The sequence below is a fragment of the Gouania willdenowi genome, chromosome 22 (genome assembly GCF_900634775.1).
Source record: "Gouania willdenowi chromosome 22, fGouWil2.1, whole genome shotgun sequence".
NCBI classification, from domain to species: Eukaryota; Metazoa; Chordata; class Actinopteri; order Blenniiformes; family Gobiesocidae; genus Gouania; species Gouania willdenowi.
This window is the reverse complement of record NC_041065.1, coordinates 13,392,767-13,407,220: the sequence shown is the minus strand read 5'-3', so window position 1 is coordinate 13,407,220 and position 14,454 is coordinate 13,392,767. Positions and strand designations below refer to the sequence as shown.

Here is a 14,454-nt window from a genome sequence, read left to right as displayed (position 1 = left end):
CTATAGACACGCCCACTCATGAATATGTATAAGTAGGCCGCAAATCAGCCTGTTTGTGTAGAGTTGCTCAGAAAGTGACTTTTCAGAGGCTAAAACTCTGGAAAACCGGTGAGTTTGGGAAAATAAACCTCAAATACGATGCTTTTGGTGTTCTTAGAACAAATGGAGATGAGTGAAAAATATCATGACATTGGACCTTAATCGTGTTTAATATTCTTTGATGTCATACACTATAGCTTGTCAATGGTGCAGCATCACTAATATGATCAAACACAATAATCTTTGGGCTAAATTTAAAATAATTTGAAGGCAAGAAGGTCACGGGTGCGTCGAGTTTGCATGTTTTCCCTGGGGACTGCGGTTTCCTCTCACCATTCAAAAAAAAATAAATAAACAAAGTGGTGAGCAGTGGAAACCCCAAGTATTTTTTTCTTTATGTACATATGTAAATTGTATATGACTGTAAATAATTTATATGTTTTATATAAATGGGTAAATGTGTGAATCGTTTATATTGTAATAGTTGTATGGAGTGCACGTGTCAATTAAAAAAAAAAAAAAAAGACAACAACTGGCCGTCACTGTCCGTAATTCCGAGGCAGCAGCCCCTCCCTCGCTACAGTGAGACGGCAGCAGCAGAGGACTGTCCTACACTTCCTCAATTAGTGGGGCTAAATTAATGTGGTTAACTTCTTGAATATCATTTAAACTGTAGAATGTTCTGTTAATGATACGACCGGAAAAAAAGTGATCCGCGCTCTATCTCTCTCTCTCTCTCCCCTGTCAGCCCATGGTCAGTGGCTTCGCAGCCAGACACGCACACAAGTACACACACTCACACACACATACACACCACACACACACAGACTGCAGTCGCATTCTGAACACACCTTATACAAACCCCGCGTAAACAAACCGAGCAAGCCACGGAAACAAACAAGTGCGGGCATTTAGGAAGCGAAAAAACAAATTGAAATCCAAACATCTTCGGATGTTCCGGAACCGGCATCTCGGTGCCCAACCCTAGCCTTCACCATCCGCAAGGTAATGGTCACGAAGAGAGAGCAGTACAGACCGCAAAGAGAATCCCATCGCAAAAGGATCCAATAATAGCACCCATATGCTACAGATCCAATCGCTGTACCACCACTGGTGTGAACCCAGCAGAACTTTTGATGGGGAGGAAGATCAAAACAATGCTCTCTACGCTAATAACATTAAGCCTGAATGGTCAAACAGACAGACTGTGAAACAAAAGGCTTCTATTAAAACCACCACCACTGTGTTTTGTTTATTTTTTTACAATAAAAACAGCATAATTGATCAGCGGCTCTTTTCTTATAAATGATTTTGGGCTCACTCCCAAATCCACAAATGAACCCATGAATTCAGAAGCAGCAGACAAAGCTGGCCCACATTTTTTTTGGCAAATCCAGTCATGAGCCCCAAGTCTTGATCTCTCAATGCTCTCGCTGAGTTTCATTTACCATACTCGTCTGAAATGAGAACTACACCGGTAGACAACCTAGTCATGGCCAACAGAAGCAGAGAGGACTTCCAAAATATTTAGAATATGGTAAGCTCGGTGAAGATGGTTTTGGATCAGTCTTCGCTAGAACACGCATAGCAGATGAGAAAAATGTTGCCATTAAACATATTCCACGGGACAAAGTCAACTACACGATGGTAGAATTCCAGGATCAATATTCGTTGGAGATATCCAAGGTGGTCCTTATGGCCCAGGCGGCCGGTCACCTGTGCCAGGGCAGTGTGTCAAACTCCGGCGTCATCAGCTTGGTGGACGTGTTTGAACTTGAGAGTGAGGTGTTAATTATTACGGAGCGATCGTGTTGCAAAATGGACAAGAATATTTTTTATGAATTCAAAGATGGACAGATCACGGAGCACGAGGCAAAATCATCTTTAAACAACTGATAGATGTGAGTGTGAGAATGCATAAAAACAGGGTCTTTCACAGAGATATTAAGGGAGGAAACATCCTAGTTTCCGTGGATGGAGAAGACCCCTCAGTGAAGACCATGGACTCTGGCTGTGGAGATTGGGTCACAGAAAAGCCCTACAAGACACATGCTGGTACTGACGGCTACACACCACCAGAGTTATTCCTTCATTCTTCCTACCAGGCAGAGCAGACCACAGTGTGGTAAATAAGTCCTGTGGAGCTATTACTGTGAAGGAGTGTTCAAGCTCAAAGACTACATTGAAAACCCAAACCTCCCAGTTAACCATTTGTCTCATGATGGCAAAGACTTTTTGAAACAGTGCCTATCCATCGACCCCAGTCAGCGACCGAGATTGGAAGACCTTCAGTTTCATCCTTGGCTGAACTAAAAGTCTCCCAAGCTTGACAGTCATATTTGGTGGAGACAAAACCATGGACAAGTAGCCAGGGGGCGTAACCCTAACTGCTCGTGTTTTACATCGCTTTGGATAAAAGCGTCTGACAATTTAAAAACGTAATTGTAATAAATTATTTATTTCCGTCCATCATGTCTGATTTTGTAACAAACATTTCACATTAGTATATTTTGACAAATCTGTGAGCACTTTAATTGTACAATCCACTGCTGTAAATAAAACTTAAGCAAACACTGTTCTGTTCGCTGTCAGAGTCCAACTACTTGGCAATTCTGCCAACTAGCAATAACATGTTTCCATTTAGGGGCCTTTGGGACTCACCCTGAGGGCCTGGCTGTAGGGGCCAATGTTGGCAGGGGCCCAGTGGGACAGGCTCTGGACATGTAGAGCTTCTTTCTGGTGATAGCAGCCCTCCTCTGGGGGTTTGGTCCAGCTGTGGAGCAGACAGTCCATCAGCAACAGCTGACCAGCAGGTAGAGGCGCCTGAACACACACTCTGCAGGAAGAGAAATGAGGTGTAAAAGCTGTAAAATTCTATAGCAAAAGCAGGGATTAGGGTTACACAAATTCTCGTATCGCATGAAAATGGATAAAACCTAAAGAAAGGTTACACCTTTACCTTGCAGGTGGGTTTGAGTTGAAGTATTTCTTGTAGACTGTATTGAGAGAAACAAAGTCCTCCATATCCCTTATGTACAGGTGAACCAAGATAATGTTGCTCATCTTCCAGGATCTGTTTTTCAACTCACCTGGACAAAGGCAAGGTAATTTATTTTAGAAATCATCGACTCACCTGATAATACTGACATACATCACGCCTACACATATCTATGAGGTAACTTTGTATTCAATGTTTGCTTGTGATCTCTTGCTTTGTTATGGTAATGCTGGCTTCCTCTTCAAGGTGATATTACACAATAAGTGCACACATTGTAGACTTTGGATGCGAACACACATGAGAGCTTAAAGCAAAACCTTTCTCCCTACGATCATCTGATAAAGCTTCAACTTTGTTTTTCCTTCGCCAACATTGGCATCTTCAACTGCTTCACCCTCATACAAAGAGGTTGTTCATTAAATATTTACTTGTTTAATATTGTCTCGGCACTGTGAGGGCTGTTGAGCCAAGCACAACGATAAACATTAAATATGCTTTTCATCTTTCGCTCCTTTATCACCATCAAAAAGGAGAAACCCAAAGAAAAGCTGAGATACGCTGTAAAAAACCAGCACTTTGAAACTTCTGCAGAGCAAAGAGAGCCAGCAAATCTCCAGTGTGTGTATGCGAGTGTGTAGGTGCACTTTAAGTTGTCCCAGTTTGGTGCCCAGCTTGACGAGTACTTTTGAATAAGAAACAACTTCAGCCTGAAATCTTGGTACCAATACTTTTTCCAGTGCGCTACTAGTTAACAAGAAGTAAGTCACTGCCTGAGGAACAACTTTCCCTTGTGTTTTATTTCCCTTGTCTTTAAAGTGGAAAATAAGCCCATAAAAGACTTAGACTCATCCCTACTTTGAAAAGTGTATCCAGTCAGTGTTATATCAAAATGATCATTTTTTTTGTGCAATTTAGTCAAGGTAATTTATCCATAATCATCTCATTTCATCCTTTAGATTCCACATTTCGTTTGCGACAAACAACCTTCTGTTTTATAGCTTTCTTTTCAAATGATCTCTTACTTTGGAGTTGCGTGAAAGCTGCCATTGTCTGGCCCTGGATTCCATGGTCTTGGCTCTGGAGGCCATTGATACCTGAAATCCACTGATAACCTTTGGAGCTCCGGGATGAGCAGAATGGTGGACGGGCTGTAGGAAAACACAATGTGATAGTTTGGATTTGCACACCACCTGAGTTCGATTTAACTAAAACTTTTACCTAGAGTATTTCGACATAACCATTTTGGCCAAATTCAATATGCCGATATTGTCCAACACCTGATTTCCAATTTCAGATATTAACAGATACCAACATATACAAAGGCCTCCTCCCCCACAACCTCATTTAAGGTCACATTTTATAACGGTGTCCTGATTCCATATTGATAGGGGACATCACTCTGATATAGACAAACGAATGAGTAAGAAACAGAAAGAGAAAACAAACAGTAAAGGGCAAAACATCAAATGCACAGTAATAAAATAATCACGCATAAAAAGTAATTTAATTTAAACAAAGTACAAGAGTATTGGATTGCATCTAAAAGCTCTGATATAAGCACTCTGTTACATAACTTGTTTTTATTGGATTTACTGGGTATTCGAAATCATTTTTTAAATGAATTTAATTAATTGTAGATTATTCGTATGTTTAAGAGTAAAATGTATTTAACCCATTAGTTAATCATAATGGGTCAATTTTTTTCCTACCTTCTGTTGTTGACTATTGTTCTCTGTTTGAGTAATATCACTTGATTAAACCTTTTTTTTTAACATTCCACACTACAAAATAAGTAATTAAAGTATGTTCAGTACATGATTTGAGCTGATAATGTATCAAACCGATAACAATATTGGCCAATGCTCAAGCCTGCAATTACAGTATTGGATTGGAAGTTAAATAGTTGGACAGCCCTAACATTATACATTGTATGAACACATTAAGCCTACCTTTAATAATGATGCTCCACTGAATGTATTACACATAAAACACTGTCCATGCAAAGTGAGAAAAAATAATTCAACTTCACTTATAAAAAAAGGCCCAAATTAATTTTTTAACATGTCTTAAACAACAGCAACTTTAATTATCAATTTTTTTGATAATGGTGAAAAAACCGATACTGATGTTAACGAATATGACTTTGCATGGCAAATTATAGCCATTGCTACTTCAGGTAAACATCTACTCTGAGCGTCACACCCTTTCCTCATGTATAAACATTATGTATCCGCATTTCAGAATGCTTTAGTTTGGACAGTAGATTCTTTGATGAGTCATTAATTCAGTGTGTGTTAAAAAAATTGAGGACAAAATGACAGCTTGTGTCACACAATCATTCAAAAACACTCCAATCCTGATGCCGGCCGCATGACACAGATCCAGAGAGCCCACACCACACAAAGATATCATCTGACACAGACAGACATAAATACACGCTCATGCATGCATGTCAGTGTGTGTACGTCGTACAATAAATAAATCTCACCGTGCCCCATCTGACAACTAAGGTCACAATTTGATGTAAATTTGTGCTGGTTGTCTTCAGCTTGATCAGCATATTCCACCTCCTCAGTCATCTTGTCAATGGCAATCTGGCAAGGACAACTACCATGGGGCAAAGCTCCCGCCATCACATCCTGCAATAAAGCACCACAGGGAATACATCAGGCCAAATACCCACCAAAGTGCGTGGAGCGTTTTGCAAAGACAGACAAAACGCCGTATAATTAGCCAACCTTTTCAAATGCCCCACTGAGTGGGCTGTGTGTGTCAGTCTCTCATGACAAGGAGCCATGCACGCACACACTCACTTCAAGGTGAATGAATATGAAACAACATGCTAACATATTCGTGGTCTGATACCATAGATTCAATCATGCCAGTTGTCAGTCAAATCTTATGACTGAATGTGTGAGACACGTTCTGGAATTCACCACCGGCTTTTTTTTTTTTTTCTTTTCTTCTTCTTTATTTGTTTACTCTTACTTTGCCTCCTCACTTTGTCCCTGCTTTAAATAACAAATCATTACCATTCTCTGAGGCATGCGTATTACCTGCCAAACACTGCTGGGGTGTCACACATTTAAATACATATTTCATATTTCCCCACACTCGTCCCAACACTCATTCATCCCCCTCATCTCCTGTCAACTGCATTACGCCAAATGATAATCAAATTAATTATACTCCAGTCCCTCTCTCCTGGCCAGCATGAAAAAAAAAGCTTGACTAGCATTAGTGGAGGGCAAATTATGGTGGTCCATCCCCACCCCCTGAGCTCGGTGCAGTTTCCTCTAGTGCTGGTGTCACCGCAGATCTGTCATCCTGACGAGAAGAGCTTCAGAAGGCTCAACTCGGGCTGGTTTTTCCCTGGTTGCCCACTCCCACCCCACACCCCGCTTCCTTCTCGTGAGGACCCTGGTGCTCCCTGTTCTTCCCCTAGCCACCTATGGGGGGACTAGAGGGGCTGTGGAGAAAAGTGTGTGTGTATGTGTGTGATGGGGGAGAAAGCGGCGATGTGGGGAGTAAAAAAATATATAGCTGTAGGGAGTGAGGTCAAGGAGTCACCGAGGTTGTGGGATGGGGGTATGTTTTCTGTCCGTAACGGTCCCATCCCCCTTTCTACACGAAGAGCTACAACAAGCTACAAATAGGAAGGTACGTGAAAACAAAAGCACATGTGTAGATTATAGTGTGATGTGCTAAAGAGAACACATGCAAATATCCTTTAGTTCACCGTGTCAAACTCAAGGCCCGGGGGCCAAATCTGGCCCTTTGGAGCATCCAATTGGGCCCACAGGAGAAACTAAAAATGACAGCGAAAACATGAATCATTGTGCAAATGAAACTCAACAATATTTGCAGGGGCTCACAGTTTATTATATCACACGATTGAAGTCATTTTTAATGTTAAACTGTTGAAAGAACTCAAAATTCTGACAAAATCCATAAATTTTCCTCAAATTCTGAGATAATATAATAGAAACTTATGCTTGGTTGAAGTCAGTTTCTTACATGTTTAGTATTTTATGTATAGTGCAAACTCGGGCACAATAATGTTGGAATAACTTCTTTTCCCACATTAAGCCTGTGGCCCACTTGAGATCAAACTGCTCCGTATTTGGCCCCTGAATACCCATGCTTTAGTTGAACCCTTGCACTGCGAACTCACAGCTACAATACGTTTCAGTGATTAATCTTAATAAAGTAGACACGTGTAATGATAACTGAGAGATTGATTCCTAAAGATCAATCAAAATGCATGCCTCTATAACAGTCTGTTAAAACTCCCCAAACCTGATTCCCAGTGCCTCCCTGCAACCCTTCCATGCCTCTGCTGAGCCTGTTACCTGAATGCAAAGCGCCCTAATGTGAGTAGACATGTTTATTAAGCTGGGCCTAGTTCCAGGCTGCAGTGAATATTGCAAACGTCAAAGTAGGCCATGTGGGGCTGGAGGAGAGAGGAAGCGAGAGACTGAGGGAAAGACCGAGAGCAAGAAGATGAAACAGTGTAGAAGAGAGGAAGGAGGAGGAGGACAGAGAGAGAGAGAGAGAGAGAGAGAGAGAGAGGCCCTCTGGTTGTTTCTGAACCCTGCCCTGCAGTGACGGATTTAATTTCTCCTAAACAAAGTTATTAGACCAAAGGCTTCAGTTCTTTTGCTCGTTTTTAGCGAAGAACATTTTCGAGCAATCACCACCCTGAAAACTGGACAAACTCCTGCAGATAAAGTAATCAAGCAAACCCTTGTGTTGTTTTGTTAAATATGTTACCATCACAACTTACGCCTTCCTTGTCTTCTGTGTGCATGTTCGTGAAGCGAAGGTAGCCGACTGGAGCAAAGGCATCTGCGGAGTGGATCACCGTCTCTGCTGCATCACTGCATAACAGGTAATAAACCACCAAGTGGACATTTAATACCGAAAATACTCATTTTATCAAACACAATCGTGTATTAATAAAAAACGGGAAAAAATGTGCATTTACTAAGACTAAAAGGTCATTATACTCACATAACTATCTTCTTCTTGAAGAGTGGACAATCAACAGTGAAGGTTTCATATTCACCTCCTTCTCCACAAATATGGACACCGTATTTCTGAGAGAGCTACTTAATGACAACACATTAGATGATTTACATACAATACATTGCATATATACTTGAAGTTATAATACATTAAAGCTGACATTACGCTTTTAATTATTATGACATGACACTTGTCATTAGCATCAATAAGGTGTCATGAAGGCTGTCCTTAAAGGTGCAGTCTGCAACTCTAATAAAAGCGACTATTTGTCATATTTGCTAAATCAGTCACTATGTAAGGACAGCTTTACATCAAACTAGTAGTTTGTGTGGAATAAACAGACTCATTGAGTCCCCCCTGCTGCTCCTGCAGCCTTTGGCAGATTGCTAGAATGCACCGCGACCAAGCAAAAGGAACCAATCAGAGCCAGGATTGTGTTTGATGGACTGTCTGACAGCTGTTGCTCACAGGCCCCACCCCTTTTCCAGGGCTGTAGCGCCGGACTTTTTTACAGTGTATGGTCTGGAGGAGTAGAGCATGGAATTTGTGACTTTTCTGCTTGAAAGGTAATTACTGTTTGTAATTGTTACACTAGAACTCTGTAGTTCGTTTGTTGTTTGTGTGCACGCAGCAGCCTGCATTTGGGCTGCTGTAAGTGACAATATGTTGCTGCTGCTGCTGAGGTGTGTGCACATGGAGAGAGAGAAGCGCTGCAGTAATATGCTTTTAACAGAGCAAATTATATTACTGTGATGTTGCTGTTTGGCAAATGTTAGCTTGTTAGCTCCTCTGAAGGAAGGACTTTGGAAAGTTTGGAGGCAGGGCAAGAGAGCAGCGGTGAGGGAGGGGGAGAGAGGGATCTGACCATCACGGACTGCACCTTTAAGTGTTATTCGTTACTCTAACCTAAACCCTTCATTACTCAAACCCCTAATCTTAACCCTAACCATGACCCCACTAGATCCCTCCACCTAATGCACAAAATGCCAACATAGCTCCAAAGGTGTCATAATTTAGCAAATGATGTCATAATTTAGCAAATGACACTGTAATGTCAGCCTTATGTAAAAACTTCAAGTAAAAAGTTAAAAGTAATTTCTTCATTATCTTTAATTAAAACCTTATTTTTCTTTTTAATATTTAACTTGAACAAAGTTTTCGTAAAGTGGCACAGCATCTATAAATCAATGACCTGTTTCAAATACACCTCCACGTCAGCCAAAGACTTTCCCAAGTGCTTCTCTGGATCCAAACCTGGCCCACACATGAAAAGAAAAGGACAAACCGTTATGCACAATGTCGAACAAGAGAAAAAAACAAACAAAATATGCACACAAACATTAGTGCACACAGGCAAATATATAAAGTTTGAGACAGAAAGCGAGGGAGGGAAAGGTCTGATCAGCAACAGAGAGCAGTGATTGAAGATGACAGGCTGGGAGGTTTACGGGCAGTCCTACAAACATTCACGTAAACCTACACCCTGGATCTATTTGTTTGACTTTTCAGCTAGTGTACACAGAACTCTGCTGGTAAGGGCAACAGTTTTCAATTGCTGGTCAGAGGCGCCCACTCCTCATACACCCTTTCACTGGCTGCCACGCCGCTTGCGTTTACTTCCCTTTGTGAGCATAAGCTCTGGAAAGAGATGTTGTTTATTTGTCTTATCCCTCCCCTTCCCCTGAAATGGGGCATGGAAGTGACTCAAAGGCATGGAAGAGAAAAGAACAAGGGCTGGTGAAGGGTGGTGCAGCCTTAAAATCCAGGCTCACTGGTTCTCCATCCCCAGGCAAAGAATACGTTTTCCCATTGCAGTCTTCACTATTCTAACTACAACAAAGCCCTAAGTGCCAGGTGCCTTCTACAAAGAATAGAACAATAAAACCAAACAGGACATGCATGGAAAAAATTACACTTGGGAAATATTCAAACCCCGTAGAAGCAAGTGAAAACTACATAACGAAATCTAAATCAGGAGTTAAGCTACATTTCTCTCCTTAAAATGTATAATCACTGCATCCCAATTTAAGCTTTGCAACACTTGATAGAGGAGATGGATTTAGATATTAGCGTTTTGTTCTAGCTGTGTTGTTAACAAGACCTGTAGATATTGCAATGTCCATGCATGTGTTTCAGAGTCCGCACTTAATTAAAAAAGAGCACAAATGTGCTAAAGGTACAATAAACCATAATTGTAGTATTTTAAGGACGAGGCAGAGACTGTGGATAGTACAATCTCTGATCTCCTAACCCAAGTTTAAAAAACACTGGCAAAAAACAGCCTACGTTTATCACCTGAAAAGAACTACATGAAAATAAAATCTTTAACTCACCCATCCGACCCCTAATTAGGTCTGAAAAATTAAGAATATTGAACATTTTCTCATTGTACATTATCCCCTTTGATAATTTCTCTAAAGAAATTGCTTTTTTTTTTGCCGACTTTAATGTTCTTATAGATTTTAAGCTGTTGAAAATTTTCTGTTGCCCTTTTTTTATCATGTAAAGCACATTGAGTTGCCTTGTGTATGAAATGCGCTATACAAATACAATTGCCTTTCCTTGCCTTATGTAAAACCTCCTGAGTCCCAGCCTATTTATTTCTGTCCAATGCAGGGGACAGAATTATTTGCCAGGCATCTGGCGATACGATTTGTATCCCAATACAATTTTTTTTTATATATGACTTAAGAAACAACTAATCTGTAAATGTGTACACCTTCATGAGAACATTATGTATATAATATATTTTATTGGCATATTTTATACTGAAAACATTGGCTTTAACATGCCATGTGCCAACAACTTAAAAGAAAAAAAAAAACATACAATGTGAGTGTGGCTTTTAAACCAACTTTGACTTTAGTGCAACTTAACTGAGGTATATTCCTAGAACAACAAATAAATGCCGAAAGTTAGTACTTTCTTTTTAGATTTTATTGAAAAAACACAAGCTGGTCAACATGCCCAGGTTTCAGCACTTTTTTGTGCAGTTACAATGTCTCCTGCAGTGGAAAAGACTTTCCTGGTTAAATAAAGGTTAAAATACGTATATATATATATATATATATATATATATATATATATATACATATATAAAAAAAATATAATAATAATAAAAAGAAATTATATGGATGCATTAAGAATCGATCGAAGAATCGCGCAACGTAATATCGCCGTATCGATTTCTTTCAACACCCCTGGTATTAAGTATAAAAGCATAATGCCACTTTTCATCTAAAGCTGAATAATAAAACTTTGTCCCAAATGTGTGTAAGAAATACCTTTGGAGTCATTTACATCAACTTTTAACTTAGTTTTCAGCCAATCAGTGTTCATATATTATGTTGTCATCGCGACAGGACGATTTTTCATATTTCTGATCCAAAAGCAATTCTCGTTTTAGCACCTGGTTACATATCGTCCAGTTCCTTGGACACTATCACGGTATTCCCAAGAAGACCAGGAACATTATGGTTGATGGATTTTAATGTTGCAATTACCAGGAAATGAGAAATCAGACTTTAAAAATTCCTGAATGTGCAGCATTTAGGTGCCACTATCATCATCAGCTCTTCATTTACATTCCAATTTATAGCCATACTAATTTGTATGGTAATAAACGCTGATAATTTATTCAACAATTTTTAATTAAATACTTTTTAAAACTATTTTTCATTTTTTATTTTTAATATCATAGGAGACAGAACAGGTACAAGGTACAGAGAATATTTAGTACCAAATTAGTAACAGGCTGCAACTGGTGAAAGAGACAGAAACTACTCAGAGATGGAAGAAAGATTCTCATCAAATTAAACTGGAAGACTCTCCAAACCAGTATAGATCATCAAGTTTTTTACCCCACTCAAAATTAAAATGGCATTATATTATTAAAGGATTGATATTATTTTTCGGTAAGATCTGATGCTGTCCACTACAGGGGACATGTCATTAACATTAATTATTAAAAAAAAGTTTCTAAAAAGAATTAAACTTTGAGTTGTAGCTGTAGCTGTACGAAAGCAGAAAACTACACAAATAAAAAGAAAATATTTGTGCACACGGGCGGATTCACTAAGATCTGAAATAAAGGCTGGTAAACCAGGTGCGTCACTAATTCCTTTGGTGGCGCTGTTTGCTCACCTGCTGTGGGGAATTCACTAACATTGCGCCACTAGGAGGTTCGCATATACAGATGTGGTTGAGACCTATGAAGGTAGATATGGTGCAAAATGTGAGAGCTTGTGGAACGTGATGTGAGCTTGTGTATAGAAAATCTGTTTTGCCTTCCAGGCTGTTTCTTTTTTTTTCTTTGTATTTAGTTTCTGTAGTTAGCTCCCCCTGCTGTTTAGTGTTGGGGTTTTTTGCATCACTTCCTTTAAGAACAGGAAGAAGGAAGTATTAGTGAGCACATGGCCCAGTAGAAGGCTAGATTTGTGGTAGGAGCTGAAGTCTCTCTCTGCTACCATCGGTTGTTTCTCCGGAAGATGCATTGCCTGTAAATTATTCTTTTGTTTATTCAGTTGTTTAATATATTGACATGTATATTGTTGTTATCATAGGAAAAGTAATGTTTATTTTGCATGTTAATTGTTTGTATTTAACATAGATTAATGCCTTTCATTTAAACAATGAGTACACATCTTTAAGCGTGAAGTAGTTGCTTGTTTATTATTTGATGATTGAAACTTGTCTTTGTAAAAAGGAGGTTTTGTTAATTGCAATCTATGTGTCTATATTTTCAGTTTCATTCCTGATTCTTAACTTCATGCACATAGAGTCTGCAATAAACTAAGGAGCTTGAACGCTACATCCTGACTCCCGTGTTGTTTTGTACGGAGTTTGGCTGGCTGTCTAGTTGAAGTTTCAACACATCAGCGAGGACAGTACAAAATCCACACACGTGAAATTAATTTAATGTCACAAATGATGAGAAAAAATGGATAGACTGATATCTACACATAAAGTTACAGCTGCAAACTTGTAATCTGACATTTATTCACATTTTTAATGACTTGCGTAAATGATTGTTTACAACCACAACTCACCGGTTACAACTTCTCCAATCTACCGCTACAGAAGCACAAACTACTTTTCTCGCGTGAATCTGCGCTGCTTGACTTTTGCAACGCATTTTGCGAGACGTCTGTAGCAAAACTGATTTGTGCTTGTAGAAATGGCCCCTCCCCTCCCCACTCCCCCGTGTGTGGGATTGACCAATCAGAAACGAGGATTTGGAGACAGTGGGCTGTCTTTTTAGCGCAGCAGCCGGTGATGTGACCGAAACAAAGTCATTTTTTCTTCACCGTAAAGGCAGGATGCTGAAATTTGCCTCCACAGATTGTTAGAAAAAGGTTGTTAGTCATTTATGAATTAAAATAGTCATGGAGAGTGATTCTCCTTGTTTATATTTAGGTTAACGCTATGTGGAAACAAGGATCGAGAGCTGACAGCTGATGCAGTGGCCAAGCCGTTAATGTATTTTACAAAATCTTTATTTTCATGAGACAGTTCATATACATGTTCATTGTTTTATTGCTTCGTCACATTATACAGATTGTAGATTAGATCATTTGTGACATTAAACTTATTTCATTTTAATGTTGGTGCTTCGCTAGGTCCTGTAACTTTGCTCTTAAAACAGGCGGATTTGGACAGAATCCGTCCTATTGATCCATTGATGCCATTGATCTGAGTTAACGCAGCAACAGAGACAATCAGTCAATCAGCACCATTTGAAGATGATCTACTGAGCATCATCCACTAAGTCTGAGCCCCTGAGTAGTCACGCACATTCTCATTTGTGAATATTGTGCCATCGCTGCGTAAATTACGTATGCTGCTCAGGTGATTCCGGCCTGACGCTCCTGCCATCAACACGACACGAGAGTTTTAAGGTCAAAACATGGAGAGAAAGACACTGGAGGTCATTGGAGCGCTGCGTCCGGACTCCGGAGGGACATTTTCAGATCTCCGTGCACAACATCTACTGCACTGTAGCCACTGGACTACACATGCAGCTTTTTCTATCTCTCTCACACACTTTACTCTAGATTTTCTTATTCAGTGGCTGCTAATATTGACTTTTGTTTTATTTAAATAATTTTCTTATACTAGAAAGGTTAACTGGAGTCTTTGTTTCCATCTCCGTTGTGTTTTGTGTCAACATTTACTACAGCTGATCTCTGCGTGTGTGTTTGCACCTGCTTGTCAGTCGTACTATTTTCCGGTGCTAAAACAATCACTGCAAACAGTTCCAGATTTGATGAATTGCATTGCGCCCACTGCAATAATTTATTTGCATTTCCTCCTCCCATTTTTTTGCTCCCCTTGTGAGATCCACCTATTTTACATTTTTATTAGAGGGAAACAGGCTCAATGGGTTGAGG

At 39.7% G+C, this 14,454-nt stretch overlaps 1 protein-coding gene across 3 annotated transcripts in view; it reads right to left on the bottom strand.

The window, feature by feature from the left end:
• dph6 (diphthamine biosynthesis 6) overlaps positions 1 to 14,454 on the bottom strand; it is an 87,192-nt gene that overhangs the window by 38,391 nt on the left and 34,347 nt on the right. For all 3 annotated transcript variants that reach the window (XM_028438902.1, XM_028438904.1, XM_028438903.1), the window contains exons 6-12: positions 9,258 to 9,319; positions 8,051 to 8,145; positions 7,824 to 7,917; positions 5,526 to 5,676; positions 4,060 to 4,185; positions 2,999 to 3,128; positions 2,701 to 2,875 (exon numbers count right to left, since the gene is read on the bottom strand). In XM_028438902.1, the coding sequence (XP_028294703.1) occupies positions 2,701 to 2,875; positions 2,999 to 3,128; positions 4,060 to 4,185; positions 5,526 to 5,676; positions 7,824 to 7,917; positions 8,051 to 8,145; positions 9,258 to 9,319 (833 nt within the window). The remainder of the gene's footprint in view (positions 1 to 2,700; positions 2,876 to 2,998; positions 3,129 to 4,059; positions 4,186 to 5,525; positions 5,677 to 7,823; positions 7,918 to 8,050; positions 8,146 to 9,257; positions 9,320 to 14,454) is intronic.